Genomic DNA, 22812 nt, shown 5'->3' with positions numbered 1-22812 from the left:
TGCAACTGTCATAGTGACAGCAGTGGTGACACGTAACATATATGGGAAGGTCAGAGAAGAAAATAAAAGTATTTGAAAAAAATTTACTCTCATCTGTATCAGCCTTGAGGAGTAATAATGTTTTACTTCAGGGTATTAATGAATGAGTGAAACAATACCTCTCAATAAAACGTCACTGTCTACTGCTCTTACACGTTTTTAGCAAAGTTGGAGCACTGATCATTTAGTATTTTGCCTGATCAGGAGTTCAGTGCTCAAAAAAAAAAGCCCAAAAATTAGGTAGCTGGAATCTGGCAGTAGCATAAGAAATCATCCTACTCATACTGTCCTGTCCTTCTGCCTCCAGCTGAGAGGAAGGTTAGGCCACAGAACCCTACGAGGCCAGATATTACATGTGATAGCTTTAATATTACAAAAGCATAAGTCAGTCACAGCAAGGTGGTGATAAGCCTTTCCTGAGCTGCAACCAGCAACACTTAATGTAGTCTTCATCCCTGGAGGTTTTCATGAACAAACTGGATGAAGTGCCGAACAACCTTTGTCCTCATGAGCAGGAGGTTGGACTAGAGAGCTGGTGAGGTCCTTTACAACCTGAGTTATCTTATTATCCTGTAACCTGTACTACACTTACTTAAATTGGATTTTTGTTTTATTTGCTATATCAGTGATCACATATTACTTTAAAATCCAGATATTTTTAACCTTCACCTATAAAACTTTCCTTAATGTAGTTCAGGCTTCTCCTCTACAAGGTAATGAGTTGATCAGTATCAGTCCCACTGAATTTACACGCTCTTGTAAAAAGACTATAACTGGAAAGCTGCAGTAACAGCTTTTTCTGTTGCGAATTGCTTTTGCTGAATTTTGCTAGCACTGAAGGTGGCTGGCATGAAAAATGTAACTTCTTTCTGCAGCCTTTGTTCTACCATCACTTTGCTTTTATCAGCTTTAAAGTGACTTTGCTATTTTGCTTAATTTTCAAACCTGTAAGATTTATACTGCAGTTTTTAGGATTTGATTTAAAACCCTTGGGGCAGGGGATGGGGAGCAGCAAACCAGACTTGTGTTAAGAATGCAAGTTTACCTTTAGCTGACAGAGACCTCTCACAATTTGAAAGATTGGGGTCTGATTTTTTTTTTTTTGGTGTCTGTCTCTCCTTCCCTCCCCCTTGAGAAGCAGCATATAAACCAATTAGTATTTCTCTTTCCAACACTTAAGAGCAGTGCTTACTATACAGCATATGATTGGAGTTACGGGAATAAAATAATGAGTTGTATGAGTTTGTATGATCAAGGATGAGTCCCAAGGCTGCCAACTTTTGGCTCCTTTCCTGCAACAGATTTTCTGGAATTGGTAATATTTCTGTCCTTCGGTTTGCCTTTCTAAAATTATTTTAACCAGCTAGAAAAATATATAGTGTTAACAGACACCAGTTCCTGTACTAACGAACAAAAATAGATGAAAACCTACCTTACTTACCCTTTTGCAGAAATTCCTCAACTAGCGAATAAAGAACTTTAAATGCCTCAGAAAGCTCAATTAAACAGAAAACTACTAGCAAGAGTTGAATCCTGCATAGAGTAGCAGTAGTCTGCCTCCCCTTAGGAGTAACAAATCTGGCAGGGACTACTGCTAGTTACATTTTCATTTCTTCAATTTATACTTTAACACAATAGTTCCCAATAAAAACCCAAAATGTTTTTCAAAATAAGCCTTCCCCTTTTATTTAACAACTAAATCATTCAGAGATTTGCTGCAGAACTTACTGGATACATTGTTCTCACTATTGGATCAAGAGATGAGAATGTATTAGCTCTGAGATTTTAAGTCTGATGTTAAAAGACAACAATCTTCCACCCCCTAACCCCCCCCCCTTTTTTTTTTAAACAGTCTAATGTACTTGGTCTTCAACTTCCCCTCAGTTTTGAGGTCACTACTGCTTTAAAGCGTCAGTTGTTAAATAGTGGGACAAGACCTGAATTTTTAATACCAGTCACAAGCTATTTCTGCATCCTTGTTATACCTCATGGAGAAATATAGCAGCAGTTCACTTCCCTTTTATCAGACACTTCTAGAGAGACATAAAAATGAGTTATCAATGTCATTATTAAAAGATTACATTTCAGAGCTCAAAACCAATTGATCTTTGGTTAAATAGTTTGTTAACTGTAGACAAACTTACAAAATTGTCTTCGAAAGTTTTTTCTTGGTTGATTTTTGGCATGTGATGTAAAACAGCTCTATTTGATTAAAAAAGAAACAAAACCAAAAAAATCCACCAACAAAAATTTAATGGATTCTGCACTCAAATAATATTGTTACAACAAAAATATACAGAATGTACACAATACAAAAATATTTGGAAACATATCATAGCGTGTTACCTTGCAAATATAATTGTTTTACTTGACCTTAACAGGTAAGTAACATTTGTTCAGTATTTTAAGGCAGAAAATTACATTGTTTAGTGCTTTGCGTTTAACATTTGGATGTGTTGTTAAGATTAGTAGTGTAAGCAAAAGAAAAGCTGCACAAGTCTAGCTTTATTTGCAAACTAATCAGACACTCTGGGGGAGTCAGGAGACAGCCAGTGACTAACATATCTATTAAGCTCACTGGAAATTAAGTGGGGTTTTTTTGCTACTTAAATGAGGCCTGCAGAATATTTTGTGCTCTGTATTGTAAAGTACCCTGAAACATAAGTTTTCTGGCATTTCAAAAATACCTCATTAGAAAACTTTTTCCAATTAAAAGCTATTGATTAATAGTGACATTACAAATACATTTACCTTTAAACAAGCTTTGTTTCTGTCTTACATGTGATTCTTTCTTTATACAGCTGCACTGTTTTCATTTACAACCAGCTCTCAGCTTCAGTGATCATAAAAGGAATTTTTGAGCCATGTTACAGAACACTGTGAAGCAGCCACTACTATAAAAGAAACACAACAGCAGTGATATTCAGAAAAGAGGCTAAAATCCCAGAAGTGCTTTTGTTCTCTGGATCCTAGTTTGCCTCCAGAAGTTGCTGGTGTTGAACTGTATTCATATTTTCCAGTTTCACTTCAGGTAAAGCCAGTGGATAGGGTTTCCAAAGCAACTGGGCTGAGTTTGAATCCATATAAATGGATAAACTGAGTTCTTTACTCACTGAAGTATGTGTGAAAATCCTACCCACGATCCTGCGAGACTAAATATTGGCACAAAACAGCAGCTGTCTTGTAAGGTCAGCAGATAGCTGTTATTTTTGTCTCAGCTCTAAACATGTCAGATTCCATTCTTCATAACCCAATTCAAATTGAAACTATCTAATTGATTTAAAACGTAAGGGCAGTATAATCCTCAGAAGGAGCAAGGTCTTGGGACACAGAATCCCTAAGCTTTATTTCTACTACAGCAACCTCCGAGAATTAAAATTTCTCTGGCCTCCCCCTTCTCCATTGATAAAATACTTCCTCCTGCTAAAAGAGCAAGTACTGAAGAAACACAATATGCCACATAAGTGCTAATCTTCCCCATTAACTAATGGGGAAAAAAAAATGACGTGAGATGTTGGCTTAAAAACTCAAAAGTGAATTCATCAGCATTTCTACTACTCTACACCTCACTCAGAGATTGTTTCTGGTAAGCTCCTCTCCCATCACTCCATTCCAACCCTCCCCCTCTCCTCCTTATAGAATTACTGATGTGTGCAAAATTAACCTCTACCTGCATCCAAATATTTAGAAATAAAAGTGCCATTTGCAAGTTCCATGGACGTTGCTCTACCAGCTTCTCTTCCACTGTCTTTCCCATAGCTGTCTGAGCTACTTCTCAGGTCTCCTGGGATGAGAGATCAGCAAAAGGCTCTGAGTTGGACCCCGTCTGTGTTGTCTCCCTGCGGCCGGCAGGTGTCCCTGAAGGAGCTGTACAACCAGCACCCCAGGCTGCGCTACTGCTCCCTGCACCCATCCTCTCTGGACCAGTGCTGCAATATACTTACTAAGTGGGAAGTCCAGCACAGAAACGGCTTTTTTTTTTTTTTTCCCCCATGTGCTGTGTCCTCATTCAAGGACACAGGCATAAAATAGCTTCCTCTAACACGCGCCGTCTCAAATCTGTGCATTGGTAACAATCCTTGTCTTTCTGGCACTTCACATCCACACAAAAGATTCATATTTTATCCAATTCATGTAAAATCCTGTCAGCATCTGAAATAAAACCAAAACAATCACCAAAAGCAGTCCCTCAGTGGATGGCTCCTTCAGGAACACATTGCTGACTGTGATAAGTTGGAACCACAAATGAGCAGGATGGAGAATATTAAAGCTCTGACATAAGCCAGCAGCATCAAGGACGTCTGGAGGTAAAAGAAAAGCCTGTTTGCTGTTAGCTCTCTGGCGCTGCAGCACTGTGGCACTCCTGGGTGCATTAAAAAACAAAGTAACTGGGTTTCCTGATACTCTATAAAAATATAACAAATTTTCACAATATCTGTTTAGTGATATAAACGATTATAAAAACTTAAGCACTTCATCTGCTAAGAATCTATCAGCTTATGGAGTCAGGAGCAGTATTACAGGCTCTGCATATGACCTGCTCAATATAAGGGGAGACATTTCAGCTCTGATGAACAGGAATGTGAGAGGGTTTCATTTCTTCAGAATAAATCTAGTGCTGTTCTAAAGTCTGACCTTTCTGATCCCGAGGGCTGCTTGTAGATTTCCTCAGACAGGGCATGGGACAACAGGAATGGAAGTTGCAAAGATAAACAATAGTTTAAGAGAAAAAGTCAAAAGCTCAAAGTGAGAGTTTTTGATTTTTTTTTTTTAATTAGTTCATGTAAACTATGTTGACTTACGGATGAAGGACCAAAGAAGGGCAGCTGTACTACCCTATGCAGCTCCCTCGTTCTCCTGAGTAAAGGCAAAGATATATTGGCCAGGGTGAGGCTGATGAAGAAAGTGGCAGCCCTCGAACCTGTAGCTTGCTGCTTCACCACAGAGCACATCACTGGCAGGCACAGAAAGCTTTCTTGGGAGGAAATTGATGGGTATTAAGTAGCTTTTGGCTGAGAAACAAAAAATAAAAGTTAATCAGTGCATACTGTATTCTGACAAATTATAGACAAAATAATCTGGGATTTATTGACATTTTCTAACTAGAATTTCAAAGTTTTAGGAAAACTTGCAAGGGAACTCCCACTTCCTGCTCAACTTTGGTTTAAAGGCATCTGCAATCAGAAAGGTTGCATAACAGGTGAGGAAAGGAATGTCCTCCTTATGCATTACCATGCTTTCCTCAGTATTCTAGTTCCCCTCCTTCCTGTTTGCCTATGTCTCCCTACATCTCCACCAGTATGAAACTCGCTGGCAAGCTCCTGACCTGAAGCAACACATGTAAACTCTTACAACTGCTCTGAGCTGGACCCAAACCGCAGAGATAAAAATAGAATAGGGAATCAGTCCTCTTCTTTGAAATGAATGGAGCTCTGACCTTTGTACCTTGATCTGAGGGCCCATGAACAACATGCCAGCCATGCAGAACAACAAAGGTGCCGTTGCCCTCAGAGACTCCATTTCTGTGCACAAAGGTGGCAAAACTTGTTCCTTTTACAGACAAGATTCATTCCAGGTTGTAGAAACACTTTCCTTCTCCCCCTTCTCTTTCACCAAGGCAACAGGATTTTTACTAGCAGATACTGTGGGAGAACTTCAGCCTTCCAGAGAGATTTTTGCTATGAAGGCAAATAAGTGGACAGCTGATGAATTCTCAAGAATTTCCCCTCTAGAAAGCGAAGCTCCCACTAGTTTGTGGTATTGTCTGGCAGCACCATTTATACAGAAGAGAGAATAAAGCCCGTGATACAGAAACCCTTCACTACAGAGAAAACCTAACTGCTACACTGCCCATGAGATGTGCTGTGGAAGGCTCTGGTGGCTGGGCACGACATGCAAACAGAAAAAGGAAAAAAAGGAGCTACTCTAGGCCAAACCGGGTGGGCGTAGGGGGGAGAAAAGGAAGGCATCCACATTTCTCAACTGTGGTTTGGCAGCTCTCTAAAGTAAGAAGCGTAACAACAAACACCTTACAGAGGCATGCACCATACAGACACTCCAGTCTGGCCCCCAGGTCCACGCAGGCAGCGTGCATCATGCTGCTGTATGGGCTGTGCTACAGACCAGATTCCTAAAACCTGGGCTTGACCTATCCTAAGCAAAAAGGCATCACTGCAACTGACTGCTGCTTGGAGCCCCTGATCTTCCATTGCCTCAGAAATACTTGCCATCCTCAAAACGTAGCAGTCAATTTAAAATCAGCTTTATCACTTTCACAATGATCACTGTAACACTCTTTCCACTTCAGGTTGAAACTAGTGGTATAAAACCTGATTCAACTCCACTGACTTGAGTGGACAAACCTGGCACCAATCAGAGTGCATGGCTGTAAAGCTCCCACCCTGTGCTGCTGCGGGTGATCCAGGTCCCACTTACACAGCAAGAGCGGGCTGGAAGAGTGTTACAGGCCACATGTTGTTACAACAATATGTCCAGAAACAAAGTGAGAAGAAAGCAGCACCTGATTGTCAACTGATAAAATCACAAATGAACATTTGCCCTTCTTTTCTCCATCCCCCAGTAAGAAACCCCAGTCACACACTGTAGCTACAACAGGCTGGGGGGAAAAATAAAAATCAAGCAAAATATGCACAGTAAAAGCCACCTCTGGCTGAGTGTCCATATCACTCTAAAGAGTTCCCAAGGTTTATAGTGCAATTGCGTATGACCTGTAGTTGAAGACCAGTCTCCACCGCTTTGGGTGATCAAGATTTGCTGACCCCTTTGAAAGGTGCGTAAGACAGGTTTCACCAGAGGCTTAATTTTCATTAAGGAATTATTCAAGTAATTAGACAGTGGCACTGGTATGGCTGAACAGTCAGATGTATCCGTAGAAACCAAATTCAATCTGCCTTGTGAGTATCGTGCAAATCTCTAGTTAGTAATTGACTGCTCTTTTTCCCTTCTAATGTTCAGTAACTTTGAGGATATTCATTCAACAACTGGCTGCAATTCCAACACTGACTCGGAAAATGCAAATATCCCATACAAAATATTGATGTGTGCTAACAAACCAAGTGATAAATGCCCAGTTTCAAGCTGCCCAGTGGGAGCCCTGACAGTGAAGAAACTGCAGGGTCCAGACCAGGCAGCACAGTACCTGCTAGATTTATGAACAAACAGATCAATCCATTCACTCGTGAGATCTTTAAGTGTCTCCTTCAGCACACACTTGTGTTCAAAATAATCATCCTCCCCTAAGCTAAATATAAAAATAGATCCTCCATCTTGGCTCATATAACTTAGCTGGCAGATGACTTCTGCTCTCCAGAGGTTTACGTCCCATGTATTCAAGGAGGGGGAGGTAGTTTCAGATCCAACAGGCTGTAGGCAAAAATGTTCCAGAAGATGGCAAACACCACGAAAATGAGATAAATAGAAAGGAAGATCCACCATAAAGTCTGATCTTGGAGTCTCTGCTCATAGTTCCTCAAGATGATAACTCCAAGGGTGATTCCAACCATCACCCCTCCCAGGTGAGCCATGAAGCTGGGGTGTGGGCATGGAGGGTAAGCAGAGGGATGGAATCGCAGCCACACAGCTCTTCCAAATTCAAAACTCACTGGAACAAAAAAGGAAAAACAAATTAATTGTATAAGTCTATCCCTCCTTAAGTCCATCTTTCAGGCAGTGCTACAGCCCTGAAGAGACAGAGTAAAAGAGAAACCACCTGTTGTTTTTTTCCAACCACAGTTGTGTAAGGCATACAGAGATGAGGTCTACCCAGTGGATGGTAAGTGGTCTGGCCTTGTGGAAGAGTAGACAGATGAAGGAATATTCCCGTTCCAAAATGTATATCAAAATCATTTAAAAAAAAAGGCCTCCTCCCTCTGTTAGACATTGAAGACAATTGTCTATGATGAACAGACAGCTTAGTTTCCCTTATCATGCCACCCTAGGGATAGGATATGTCTGGAAGATAATTCATTAATATGTGTATAATGCTGTTGCCGTCCCAGATAGAAAGTGCTCTAGGATGCCTAAACATGAGCATTATGAAAGCACTGCTTGTTTGTGAATTCAAAGGCGAGATGCTTAAGTCCCAGATCTTCACAAATGCCACAAGCTACAGATGTTGGCTAACAACAAATCCTCATTTACAAATGCTTGTGTTGAAAGCCAAAATCTGCATTTGAGAGTGATGTGGTTTCTGCTGCCAGAAGGTCCAGCTGCAAGTTCCTACCAAAACTGCTGCAAAGCCAAAACACCCTGAATCAGCACAAACCCTTATGACAAGGACAAACAAGACAGGATTGCATGTGTGCCAAGTATTGCACGATACTTACTACAGATCAAGGCAACAGCCATGCGCAGCAGTTTGAATTGGCACTTCATTCCTGACCAGTTCTGGAGAAGAGACAAGGAAAACAAAGTAATGCTGCATGCAAACCTGGAGGGATTTTACATTCTGATCTGTACTGGAGGAGCATCAAGGGCAAATATCCCTTGGAACACACCCCTTTCATTGCCTTTACCACCTAGCTGTGAATTTTCCACTCACCACACCACACATAGATCTGTCAATCCCAGAGGACATAGCCATAAAGAACCTATCATAGACTTGTCCAAGTTATGGACAATCCATCACTTCTTTGCCTGGCAGTCTTACTGACTTCCCTTGCCTGAGATCCAGCTGGCCTAGCTCTGTCCCTGACACCAGCCCGGCCTTTGGCTGGCTTTGCCATCCTCCAGAGGTTGGGAAGAGCTCCCAGTAGCCACTGGAGACCACGGACAAAAGAAACAACAAAACAAAGAAACAACAGATAATGGAGAAAGATAGGTGCTACTGTAGCAATTGCTAAATAGATTTGGATGATTCCAATGAGTAGTGAAACGACAGGCCATTTTACATTATAGGAAGTCTGGGAAGGTAACTGGTGAATACTCTCCACACACCTCTGGCAGAGCTTGTTCCTCTAAAGCAACAGCTCCTTTGTCCCCCTCTGACCCTGTGAATCTCAGTGTGAAGAACCCATGTCTGCATTACCACCCTATGAGACAGAACAAACACCCTCCTGGTTCTCTTTGACGCAAGACACTGAAGAAAACCTGTGTAACAGGAGGCATTTCACCAGCAGAAATGCTGTAATATAGGAGCATGCTCTCCCCTCCGCTCCTTAGCTCTGTCAGATACTCAAGTGACCTAGTTTGGCAACAGCCCCCAGCTCCTTCACGCTTTGAAAAGCTTGAAGACAGCAAAGGAGACCTATTCTGCTCAGGAAGCTGCTCAGTCCCCCTACTCCCAGACACCACAAAGGCTGCCTGGAGCAGCACCATTGCGGGTTGCAGCCCAAGCCTACTGATTTCACAGCATACAAGCATTAAACACAAGGTTTTCTTTTAGGCTTGACACAAGTATCACCACACACACGCATGTTTTCCAGAGCACACACAACAGACCTTCTGTCTCTACTGCAGCCAATTCGCATTATCATCCCACTCAGACCCCAGGGAAGGCTGGATTACCATCATTTTTATGGTTATTCTGCTCTGAAGTTGCTGGTACAGGACAGACATGCATTCCTGAATCACTACACATAAATCCTAATCAGAAAAAAAAAAAAAAAGAAAAAGCTTTCTCAGCAAAACCATCATCGCCTGACGGTCAGCTTAGGGGCTGCACAGGCAGACATGCTGGGCTTTGCCACCACCTTTCTGAGGACCTTGGATGTGCTACTATTTTCAGGTCTAAGAGGAACGACAATGCTGATATTCACTGACCTTTGTAAAGTACTTCTTGAGGTGAAAGAGCAAAAAGATAGCATCACTACTATGCCCAGGGTTCAGCCTCAGTCTGGGTTTTACAAAAGCGGATAAGGGATATTCTGCACATAAATCCATCAAACACTAAATTTCTTTAGGTGCTCCCTAACACAACATGATGCTTTGCAGACAGAAACAGCTCTGCAACTTCTGCAGATCCAGTCAGTTCCTTCTCTTCCAACCCCTTGCAAGAAGAGCTGATAGCCTGAAGTACACTGATAAATCTTGGATTACACCAGCATCTTTGGCTTCTCCCGACAAGCTGCTGGCCATCAGTGCACAAAGCCATCAACTACAGTGTCACGTTTCCATTCCAGCACCAGGCCACTGGGACAAGACAACCGGGCAAGCTCTGAATGACAAACAACGGGGTCAGACCCTGTTTCCAGTCCCTTGGGCCATCATATCTGGCTGGATTCACTCACTTCCAAAGAGGTTAGACAAGTCATTCTGGTACTCACCATGACTATATTGGCCAAGTGAGCTGAGACAAGTGCATACACGCCTCCGGAGGAGCCCACCACAGGCGCAGTCATATCGGCTACTGACACTGCCAGGGATCCTGGGGGGAAGAACAAGGATTGTCAAAATTGCCACCCACCGTTTCCTACCCTACAGCCCTACTAACTGCCATTTCTGTGTTAACTGCTGCAGGTCAGCAATACAGAGATAAAGAAAAAGGAGAGGGGAAAATAGGAATCAGTCCAATTCTTTCCACCTACTTTAAAAGCATCCAAGCTAAAAGCATCCAGCACAAAGCAGCAACGTATCTTCAACACTATGCTGCAAAAGATACTTACACCCTGATCAAAGCAACAAGGAAGCAGAAGACAGACAAGTGTCTTTGTCTTTTCCCTCTTCTGAGGATAAAATAGAAGTAGCTCCCGTGCTGGAAAGATTAAATATTTGCACAGTGAAAAGGAACTGGGGACTGGTAACTTAAACTGAGGACTCTGATCAAAGCACACTCTGTTACTTATAAAACTGCAGAGTAAAACTACCTAAAAATAACCTGGATGGAGGCAGTAAGCACGAGATGGCAAAATGACAGGTCAGTCACATAAAGGCACCACTACTAACAATATATCCAAACATAGACACTGCTTCTCTTTATTGCAATTAGAGGCCTGGACCTGCTCAAAGCTCCTTTCTTTGCAAACTTTAAGAGTAACTGAAGAGAGACAAAGGCAGACTTGGTGTCACAAGGCAGGGTTAATGAAGATGTTTATGATGAGCAGGAAAGGGGAAAAATGCAACAACAAATCTAGAGAGAGTCATAAGCAGTACAGAATCTTCTAACAGACTTCTTCGCTAATTGCTCAGGTGATTCTGGGTCAAGATAGAGCCAAGGTTCCACCAGCCAGCTCTGCTCATAGCTCCCTTCTTCACCCTATGGCCCTGAGACTTTTCATCTCTTAAGCACTGCCATTAAGGGAAAAGTTAATTAGAAGTTAAGAAAGGATTAATGACAACTTGCAGTTAAATGCTTGGACACAGCACTGAGCACACACTTCTCACCCTGCATTTCCACATGTCCTTTTAGCAAAGCCAGACAAATGAGGAAAAAAAACAACATAAAAGTAGAGAGTGGCCACTGTAGCATGTGTCTGCATTTGACTGTTTATTCCTGGTTGTTTAGGAGCTGCTTTATCTTTAAATTGCCAGATCCTCAGCATACGTATGCTTTTTCCTCCATCTCCTGGCATACATCAAAGAATAAGTCATGTTTAATAATTGGCTAACAACTCAAATAGGTAAAGGCATCATGGGATGCTTTTCTGTCTGAGACTGTTCGATCACCTTTATAGTTCCATCCTGCACTAAAGGACGGAAGTTTTCCCTTTCCTTTTGGTACTTTTATTTACTTGGCATGCAATTCACAGGTTACGAGGTATGAAAGGCAAGTCTATGAGGATGTGGTAGCCTGAGAAAAAAAAAAAAGGTGAGATCATTCGTGTAGCAGAAACACACCAGTAATGCTGGGTGGGCTAGTGAGCCTCACTCAGGCTTTGGGTGCAGCCTGCACAGCCCTAAGAGTTCAGCCCAGCCCAATGCCCAGTGAAGCCTGTCTCTGGCCCTGCAGACCCTGCCAGCAAGCCCATGGCCACAGGAATCTGAGAGGCAGCTGGCAACTCACAGTGCTCACCTGCTCTCAGTCACAGCACATTCAGTGTTTACTTGCTTTGCTTCCCTGGCACAGATGTGCAATGTGTACGTACACAAGTGAAGCCCCATGACTTGTCAGACTGATCTAAGTAGAAGAGTTTGTGCCTGCAAAGTTGCAGACTGGGGACCACTTTAATGTTTATTAAAATAATAGGCAAGGGACTCTGGAGCTGGTCTGCTAACTGCTTTCTCTCCGTTAATGAGCATGGTGTTTGTACCATGCCTAGTCTCATGTCCTATCCCAATTATTCTTTTCACGGTCTCCCTTCTGGAATGCAGGATTTATTAGCACTCAATGCAGCCTATTTTGCAATAGCTTTATCTGCTCATTATGAAAAAAATGAAGTTATGAGGCTGGAAACAAAATCACCATAAATCTTGAGCTAAGGCAGTCAATCCTTGTCTGAGTTCCACTGCGAAGCCCTTGGTTGTTCTCACCCTCTCCTTTTTTAATTAGATGTTGATCTATTGTCAGCTAACTTTCATCACCTCCAAACTGCTGGAAATGCCAAACATAAATAAAAGCAATACAAAACAAACTAAAAATCAATCAAAACCTATGGCTTCATGATTAAATGAATTTCCAGATTCCTGTGAGCTGCTCACAAGCTACAACCAAATACTTCCTGCTTACTCAGGCTGTAGCTGTAGGAACCAGACAGCGTAGGACAAATGGAGGAAGAACAGGCACAGGACCTGGGGGTGAGAAGGAGTAGGGGGAAGATTCTTCATGCAGGCATCTATGATAACACTTTTCTTTTAGGCCTCTATGGGACATGAGGAAAGGTACACCACGACAGCACGACTGCCACGTTCAGGAAGACCAGCTACAGCAAGGCTATTTTTTTATTTTATTTTTGGTGGTTGTTGTTGTTTTTAAAGCAGGTCTCCTAAACACTATGCCTATGGATAGTTAGAAACAGATGTCAGGTTGTAGCATATTTCCCACTTCCAGCCTCCAAAAGAATTTCAAAACAGAGAAAATCAGTGACTGCTCTTCTCTTATGCCCAAATGTCACAAAACATTTCTTCTATGTTAATTCATCGCAGATCACTTTCAGATGCCTCTCCATCTAGGGCATCTAGAGGTGTAACCTACCTGCTACAACTCCAGCGACATACACAAAGCTGATCCTTGCAGCTCCATGCACCATTTCCAGGGGAACCCCAACCAGGAGCTGAAGGACAACGTTGAGTCCAAGGTGTTCTATCCTGCAGCAAGAAGAGAAAGGGAAAAAAAAAAAGTTGTCCTCTTTTCTAACTCTTCATCTCCCTTCTCTTTGTGACAGACATATCTCAAAAGGAGATCAAATAGCATCTGCTTCATGAAAGTAAATTTTAACACTGGGAAAAAACAATGGTTCCTGAAACTATCAGACCAAGAGTTGTGATGTTCCTTCTTTCTTTCCTGCTCATCTTTTTATATCTTCCCAGGGCCTTTCAGCCAAAGACCTCACAGCACATTCAGTTCTTAGTAAGACTTGGGCTTTTTTGTTTTTTTTTTTTTAATAGAAGATTTGAAAAAATGTAAAGAAGTTAAATGACTTGTCCAAAAAATGCAGCAAGATTGCAGTAAAGCCAGGAAAAGCAGCTAGAAACTAGACCCACTCCTCTCTTTTTCTTTCCTGATGATATAGCTTTTCCCTGCACATATTATGTTGACATAATGGGGAGCAGATATTGAATCAAAAGCAAGGTAAGCCTAGCAGTCCCAAAACAATTACAGTCTCCTTCTGACACACAATGCAGTTTTACTGTTTGTACTATCTGTCCCCCACCCTTTTCTGCTGAGCCAACCTCCAAGTGATCGTGGCCAAAGTGGGAAGCAGAGGGTATTTCATGTCTGGCTGACGTTAGCCATCCAGCAGGATGCCAGGCGTATCCATTGAAGCTGCTTGTTCTCCTACTGCTGTTCCCATCGCACTCAGCAAAACTCCTGTTAAATGCAATGGAAAGAGCAGGGCTAAGACTTGTCTTGTAGCAAACCCTGCTGCACGCATCAGCAACTGTGGGACCACTTGCAGCCTAAAGGGAGAGAGTGTGACAGCCAAGATGTTCATATTAGGTAAAGACCACGTGCAGCAGATTTCTGCTATGATGAATCAACATGTTTAAAGCAAGTTCTTTGATACTCTAATCAATAATACTTAACAAAACTGTCTTGCTACTTTTCAAAGCTTCATACAAGTATTTACCCATGGCTTTAACAACTGCAGGGTCTTCCAGTGATGTAACAGCAGCAACAGGCATCTGAACAGGTTCCCTCTTCAATACTCAGCTAGCACCTGAGATTTATTCTGTGCTCACAGGGCTGTGACCCTTGCTAAATGGCCACATCACACTGGACCCAAGAGTATACTCTTTTCTGTATGAAAAAGTACCCGACTGCTTTCACTGAAAGGTGGACTGAAAGGACCCGATGGCACCCTTAGTGGAGAAGACCGGTGTCTTTTGGGGGAAGAAGTGCAAAGTAGCTAATGTAAATCTATGTTGTATTTTATACAAGAAATGAATTGCTCCCCTAGAAATAATTGGTTTAAGTTGCATGTATTTTCACTGTTTTAGTCTTTCTTCATGTTACCATAGCAATTTCCCATATACATCATAAAAAGTGCTGATGGTAAGATAGATGCACTAAGGATACAATCATCTCATACAGGAGGATTTAAAGTAGGACCAGAAAAGGCTGCTAGAAATGATGCTGCAGGAAACAGACCTTTCTGGGTATCTTAATGGGTTTGTTACCACTTAATTTTTCCCTAAGAGTAAGTTTATCTCCCTGCATGAGACACTCAGCACCACAGTTTGCCATTGTAGCAAATTACAGAATGTAACTGTGTATATTTATCATCTTGCTTGGAGCTTTTGAGGCCATGGGGGCACAGGTGTATTCTGGCACCCATTTTGATCCTGCATGTACACAGAACTTGGGAATTAAATTAGGAACAACCAGCAAAGGTCACACAGAGATCACAGAATATAGTCAAACCATCCAAGTGCCCTTTTACCGTGGGGAGGAAAGAAGCTTCAGCTGGCAGTTAACATCATGAGGCAGCGCCTGACATTTTCACACAAAGCACTAGGGCTTGCTTCTCAAAGGCAGCTTTTGTAAGGGCTCGGCAAAGTTTATCGTAGACTAAAGTGACCGCTCTGATTCACAGCTGTTCTTAAAAGACTTTCCAGGAGTGATCCCATTCACTCCCTCTCCCCATCATGCTAAGAGCATTGAAGGCTCCACAGTCAATAAGCACCCATAAAATATAATTAGCCTTTGCCGGTGCTGAACGCGTCATTCTTGAAATGACAATTCCATTGATTTATTAAAGACTTTCTTCTTCCCTGAGACCAAACAAATGGGACTGAGCATCAATGCAGGTCATTAGTTATGGCAGTGTTACAAATGTGTGGGCCCCCGATAATCAACGTCTGCTTTCCATGAAAGCAGAAGGGCAGAATTTACAACTTTGCCTGGCTTTTCAGCCGTTGACAAAGCTCTCTCCATCGGGACCATCACACGGTCCATGCATTTTTGGAATCTTTCTAGAGGCACAGCCACCCATGGCTTAGCAACTGCTGCCTTCTTGGACACCTGACTGTCACTAGCTCTTCAAAAAAGCAGACCAAGTGCCCTAAATTAAGCAGCAGTCCACATTACCATCTTAAAGTCTCAGCTGGGAACAGAACAACAATAAATCCCATGACACTGTGTTAGCCTCTCATTTGAAAACAAGAGGAGAATGATGGGCTTCCACTACAAACATTATTACCCTTCTAAGATTTATCTGTCCTCCTGATATGAAAGGAGCTTAACACATATGAGTTAGCAATAAGTGAACATTTAGCTTAACTCTAGCTACTGCAAATAAGTCATGGGGTTTATTGTTCCAGCAGGACTCTCCATTGTTTTGAGGGCTATGTAGCTAAAGAATTTGGAATCCATCACAAAAACAATGAGTCTTCTGCACGCCACCTTCACCATTGTTCATCACAAAGCTGGCCACAGATGTGAAATAAACCTGTTATTTTTCAGACAATAAATGTGGAGAATGCCAGAGAACTGCCTGCTACAGATAAGGGTGACCTTACACAGGTTAGGAAAGGAAGCCACAAGTGACACAGGAAGACATTTAAGAGCTGAAAAATTGTCATTGTGCAGGTGCTCCTCTTCAAAGGAATTCCAGAGCAATCTATGGTTACAGAAGTGATACAGTAGAACAACAACAAAACCAGAAGAAAACTCAGATACAAATCAGTTTGCATTAGTTAAAATTAAGTGGTCCTTCTTATTACAAGCCCAGTTTCCCCCACATTCTCAGTGATGGATCTTTCTAATTCTCATTACATAACCAGCCTCACATCTAAGCCCAACAGCCTCCACTTGTAGATTTACACCTCTGTACACAGGATTTTTTTTGAGGGATTTAGCATGTAGAGTACAGATGTCACCACATTTAGAAGTTTCCTCTAGAATTTTTTTCTACTCTCCCCTTGGGTCAAGTCCGTTCTGTCCCAACTATGATTTTTATTTAGAGATCTGAGGCACGTCTTGCACTCAAGGGCAATTACACACTGAGGCTGTTATTCCATGGCAGAGAAGGGACATCAGCTTCCCAGTGGAAAAAGGAAAAGATCCTCTTGATCTTTCTGGCCTTTTAAAGGAGAACATTGACTGATTGGAATATAAGCTTTCTGTTTAAGAATAAAGGATCTTTATCCACTTTCAGACTATAAACCACTGCTAAAAATCTTGTTGCTCTGATTCTTCACTGACAGAATTAAAGAAAATTGCAATTATCTGCCAGGAATGTGTGAAGATAATGATCTGAGAAAGCTCACAGAGGGGGCAGAGTGTTTCGTACAGAGATGAACTTTCCTGTGACACTCACTCATCACCATGGCATCACAAACATCACATAATTAAGTCTCTTCAAATCTTGGGAGGACTGGTGCAGTCCAGAAACACAGAATTAGAATCGCCATGCCTTGGATTCTCTTCACAAGTCTGCTACATACCTCCCATGGAATGAAGGACAATTCATTTTACTCTGCATCTTAATTTTGCATTAGATGAACCATTCTCTGCCCATCTGGTCATTTGAGACTGTCAGCTCTTCGGGAACACTGGTGTTTGTACAGTGTGTACAAACCAGGAGGTCAGTCTTGACTCAGGCTTCTAGGCATTACCTCAGTCCCTACAGAAGGGACAACGTTACTAAGTGATGGCATAATATAGGCACAGGGAGTTTAATTGACTTTTCCAACCTCAACTAGAAACTCTAGCAAAAATACAACATGTAGTTCTTAAATACCAGTTCAGCATCTCTGCAGACTCGTTACACCAGTTGTACACCTCCTCTAGAGGGACACTGCACTTAAGTCTGGTGAGTTTTAGGAAGTACGCACAGGGAAGTGCACACTAAGAAGCTGGTGTGGTCCCAACACTGCAGGGAGAAGAGCAGCATCTCTTAAGATCCTTATGTTGCCTCCTACCTTCAGACAGCTATGAAGGTTTGGTCCTCATTGCCCAACACTCCAAAACAGCTACAGATTATATGACAAATTTAGAATTACTGCGTTTGGGGTTTTTTTAAATTGATTTATGAGCTGATTCAGTTGCTTCCTCCTCCTGCCTCTCTCTAGGGAACCTGAACTGTGGGGAATCTCTCCAGTTTGTAAGTACTCACCCTGCATGCATGAATATGTAGGTTAGGTACCTCCAAGCCTGAGCACGGAGCTGAGGATGGTAAAGTAGTGCGTTCTTCAGGTATAAGGGATGGGTGACTTGCAGCACAAATCTGTCTAATACCACTCCGTTGTAAAGGAAAAAGGCAACCTAGAAGAGCAGGGACATTCCTTAGTTAGCAAATGCCTTCTCTAACTGAAAAACACTTTGCAACTCAAAATCATGAATGGGAAGCCAACTGTAAAACAACTTTTCTCCCATCTGACAGCCATTCACTGTGAAAGTTCCCTATTATGTGGAACCTGCAACACATTGGCATAACCATGTATACAGCTTTCTGTAACAAGCCAGCCACTGAGTCAGAGGAACTCAGCACCCTACGAATCGGTGCCATAGGATATCCTTCTCCTTGCTTATTCCAGTGCATCACTTAGCAAGTGTACAAAGGCCTTATTGGAGAAAGAAATAAGGTGAGGATATTTAATCTAGTGTCTGTTCCCTCCTTTTTCTCTCCATTCAAAGAGCATAGGAATTTTATTTCTATTTCCATTATTTGAATTACCCCTAAAACTACCCTGGTTTTCACTCTTCAAAAGAACTTTGCTTTGGTTTCCCAGATTCCGTGGTTTCATACACAAATTGCTTCAATGACTAATCACCACACATGGAGACAGATAGGACCACAGTCTCCATTTACACACACATACATAGGCAAGCCAAGATGGTCATATCAGCTTCACACTCGTCCTTGTCTGGGTCCAAACTAGTCCCACGCTAGTCATTGTTCGTGTCCCAGCAAAGGCCTGGGCAGCGTGGGGTGGGTTTCCAGAGACAGGGCATTAAGGTACTTGCCTCTACAATAGTGATGGTAATCATGAACCAGGGTGGAGGGCAGCAGGTATAGCTGTCATAGTACCACTTGCGGTCTATCTCTCGTGGCAGAGTCTCATACGCAACGTGCCGGATCAGCCTCTGTGACAGGCTCAGCCCTGTTTCCTCCAGCAGTGCCTTGCTGCACAGCCTCCTGTTCCCCTGAAGGATGGCTTGGCGGAAACTATTCGACCTTTTGTTGCTCATCTGGGTAAAAAGAAAAGGAGGAAACCATGAGGACAAAGCAAGGCCAGGCAGGGCCTGACAGTTGTCAGGGGAGATTAGTACCAATCTGGCAGCACCAGACCCATGCAGTCAGGAGAACCACCACCAGGCTGGAGCCATAGGAACCAAGTCTCAGCCTGATCACAAGGTGACCTACATGGGGTGCAAGAAAAAACAGCACCAGGATTTCCTATTATGGTGCCAATAAATGAGGTCAGGGCAGAACACTGGCAAGGTAGAGCAGAGGCTGCTGCTGTACCCAGCTGAACTCTCTGACCCATTTGCCAGCCTCCATCCACAGATGCACTGTCCTCCTTCCCTTCACCTTCCCTGTTCTATTGCACTTCCCTGCACCTGCCATCTCTAGGGGCAGGGAATTTCTTGAATGCAGAAGCAGGTACATTCACAGCAGCTAACCCTTATGTTCTGATCCTTGTTGGCAGGATTTAGCTCTGGGAAAGGAAAATTATTCCCTTGTGTAAAACAAAAACAAGACACAAGCAATACCAACAAAACACAGACTAAACTGGTATACAGGCTGTCTAGCTGCTGTAAACTTGCAAAAGGAGAGGATCTATTTTTTTTTTTTTAAAGTTATCCTCAGAGGGAGCAGATTTTGAGACAGTGCTGACTTGTATACACATTATCATCAGACGTGCACAGAATTAGCTATCTATCTTTTGAGCATACACTTTCCCAATTTGGATGCATAATTAAAGCAATTGCATTTGCAAATTAGGCAGATGGAATTTTATGCCTAGCCTGCTTGGGAGGAAAAAAAAATCTGGTCTGAGAGTGCTTGCTCCAAGATTTGGGTAATTGCTAATTAGCCCTGGTGTCAAACAAACCTACTGCATTAGAGTCACTGTCTGTACTGGCTGAACCTTTGGTAGAGAAGCCTTAAAAAGATAAAATACCTATCTGTGCATTAAAAACATTGTAAGGCAACCTTTTACAGTAAAAGGCAGCAAAGCTTGGTCCCCCTTCTTAGAGAATTGCTACCTGATCTCAGAAACTATCAGCATCTTCAGCCTCCCAGGACCAAATGAGAGATGATGTTCAGCAGCATTGACTTGTAGTTGTTGTGGATCACACTGTTTTTGGCTAATATCTCAAAGACAGCAAAGTCCAGAGCTTCAACTCTCAGTGCCAAGGCAGCAGAGTAATTGTTTCGAGCTGGACCAAGCTGCTTAAAACACAGTAATCACTGCAGGGAGCCAGGTCCTGTTAATCACTGGAGGAAGATGAGGGGGCCACCCGAGGTGATGGTTCAATGGCCTTTCAAGCTCTGCACACAGGCACTGTGACCCATTCTCCCAGCAGTTGCCCATCCCTGCTTAGCCCTCTGTTTGCAGCCTGTCCCTCCTTCCCTCCAATGCAGAAATTCACGGAGAAACAATCCACCAGGTGAAAGGCTTTTCTTAGCATTTGTGGGTGATCAACATCCCTCTCATAAATCACCTTTAGTCACCTAATGACCTTGCACTGGCTCAAGTTCGCTGTCTGTCAGACACACTGAGGATGCTCCCTTGCAGAGTTTATTCTGTTCTCCCTGGCTTCACTCCTCTTGTGGATGAGATTAAATTGAGATTGAAGCTACGTTTGCCTACTACAGATGCAAATACCTGACAGTCACCTGAAGCTGCTGATATGTCTATTCTAATTACAGCAATACATATGATTTGCCTGCCTACCACAAAGCGATCAGCACCTTTTCCTGCTGCAGCACTTTAGTGGAAGATCATAGTTTCCTGATCAAATCAAAGAAAATGACCATTGCAGTTCAGCATCAAAAATTGCTGACTATTCTCAGCAGAGGAACACCTCCTTGCTGCAGACACTGGTAAGAGAGACAAGAGGGAATTCCCAGAGGCTGCCAACATTTGTGTCTGTGCTAAGATTGTAACAGAAATTTCCTTGCATTTGTTCAGCAGAGGATCCTAACTCAAGCACCACTGAATCTCTCTGTTACTGCTAAGCATGGCAAAAGGAACCTGCTCAGTTCAATTGCCTGAATTTAGCATATCAACATCAGTTCAGTGTCCTGTTCTGTATTACTGCTAATGCTGCCCAGAGAGCTCAAACAACAGTCAGATCAGTGCAAATTCATCACGGTGATGTTTCTGAAGGCATTCCTCAACGTAATAACCAAGCACAAGAGAAATGTCTCCTTGCTTTTGATAAGAGTGGAATATTGTAGGATCACTGTGGAAGTCACATGTCAGATGAACAAAGCTTCTGGCTCTTCTGAGGAGGTGATAAACTGGACCTCCCAGCACTAAGTGACTTGCTCAAGGTCATACACTAGAATTAGTAGAAGAATCCAGGTTGCTGGAATTCTCTGATCACTAGACTGCACTGACCTCAAGCCCTTCTGTCCAGTAGAGAGCTCTGCCTTCCTCCTCCAAAACAGGAAAATAAAACAGGACCTTCCACATGTCACAAAGAAGATAAAATGGAAGCTTATGACAATGATTTCCTCCAACGAATGATGATAGACAGTTGTACCTTTGTTCTCTCAACTACCCGTTCTCACACTCCATTATTTTTACAAGGTGTTCCATATTGGTTGTTTCTGGTCACATCTGGATGATAAAACACCAAGAGTTATTTAAACCAATAGTGATGGAAAAGCAGTAAATGTTGATATTACAAGAGCAAGGGAAACCCTTGAGCAAAATGCTGACAGCTCTCTGGGTAGCAAATATGACTGCTGGAGAAAGACCTTGCCTCAAACACAAACAACAAGGTTATTTCTATACACTGTGAGGCACTCTTAGCAAAGAGGCAATGAGAAAACTGCCAGCAAATGAAATGGAGCAGGTCTTGAACTGTTGCAGTCCTGCAGAGGATAGAGCACCAAGTGTATTCTTCCCAGATTGCAACGCACCACACTCCTTGGAGGGAACATGATCGGCAAGGAACAGGAGACTCCCTGCATCTACCAACAACAGCAGGTGCTGTGTCAGTAGGAGCCAGGTTTCAATTTACCTAGAAAATTAAAAGCCTTTTGGTACCCATAATTACAACTCTAACCGTTCAGAGCCCTTACGAGCACTAGCTAAACCTCCTGCCACCTCAGGCAGAAACATAAAAAAAATCATTTGTCAAGTCTCCTTTTGAGCAGAGTATGTTGAAAGAAGGCCCAGGTTCCCTCTAAATGCCATAGCCTTGGTATGGTTTTACACCCAAGTAAGGCAGGGACACACAGAGCGTCAGGAACACACTATGCATGCCCAAAAGCTCCCACGATCTATTAAAATAGAGATGACTCGATGTACTCAGCACCTGATAAAATTAGGCCTTTCAGTAAGAAGTCATCCTGCTGGCCCCCACCTGCACTCATTGCCCATCATGCCAACAAGCTCCAAAGAGGCAGCACAGCTGACTGCCAGCACTCAAGCAAACACCGCAGTCCTGGGCCTACTCACATAACCCCACAGGCCTTAGGATCATGGTTTTAATCTCAGGCTAGGAGGTGAAGTGAAACCAAGGCACAAGGAAAGACAGAGGATTAAGTCACTACTGCTGCTCCCACCAACTCTTGATAAGAAGCCTATTTTGTTCCTCAGACCGACTTTGGAATACTCAAATCTTTCCAAACAGAAAGTCTCCCATATGGTCACAATTTGCTGACTTGATTTAGGAGTTACATAATATTGGTATTTACGAGCCAAGTATTTAATCATCAGCTGAAAGAACACTAGACCCATTGTCGGCCTGCACGTTATTGCAGCTCCAGAAGCTCAGGGCAGCCCACCCCACTTCTCTTCATGCAATTGATCTGGGACTTCTTTAATGAGCGTGATATTAAAGCTACAGGCAGATGAGTACAGAAAATAGTATATGGGGAATCAGGGGAGAGGAAACAACATGTTCCCTTAGTCCTTCAAGCCTGCAAATAGTTATTATGCAGAGAGAAGTTACCCTTGCAAAACAGCCAGGCTGACATGACCTGTAACCATGCGCTGCCATCGCTGCCTTCGGTATTAACACACCAAAACAAA

The 22812-nt window shown here is 42.7% G+C and overlaps 1 protein-coding gene across 9 annotated transcripts in view; it reads right to left on the bottom strand.

The window, feature by feature from the left end:
* Nucleotides 1-1254: 1254 nt before the first annotated feature.
* Nucleotides 1255-22812, bottom strand: part of RHBDL3 (rhomboid like 3) — a 72651-nt gene continuing 51093 nt past the window's right edge. For 7 of the 9 annotated variants that reach the window (XM_040530856.1, XM_040530850.1, XM_040530852.1 and 4 more), the window contains 6 exons: nt 18563-18787; nt 17712-17860; nt 13127-13239; nt 10323-10423; nt 8385-8445; nt 1256-7660 (listed from right to left, as the gene is read on the bottom strand). In XM_040530856.1, coding sequence (XP_040386790.1) covers nt 7389-7660; nt 8385-8445; nt 10323-10423; nt 13127-13239; nt 17712-17860; nt 18563-18787 — 921 coding nt within the window. In that variant the 3' untranslated portion in view covers nt 1256-7388. Of the gene's footprint in view, nt 7661-8384; nt 8446-10322; nt 10424-13126; nt 13240-17711; nt 17861-18562; nt 18788-22812 lie in introns of all 9 variants that reach the window. The other 2 variants (XR_005813631.1, XM_040530853.1) reach the window with 2 other exon arrangements.

The sequence above is a fragment of the Cygnus olor genome, chromosome 18 (assembly GCF_009769625.2).
Source record: "Cygnus olor isolate bCygOlo1 chromosome 18, bCygOlo1.pri.v2, whole genome shotgun sequence".
Classification (NCBI taxonomy): domain Eukaryota; kingdom Metazoa; phylum Chordata; class Aves; order Anseriformes; family Anatidae; genus Cygnus; species Cygnus olor.
This window is presented reverse-complemented; position numbering and strand designations above follow the sequence as displayed.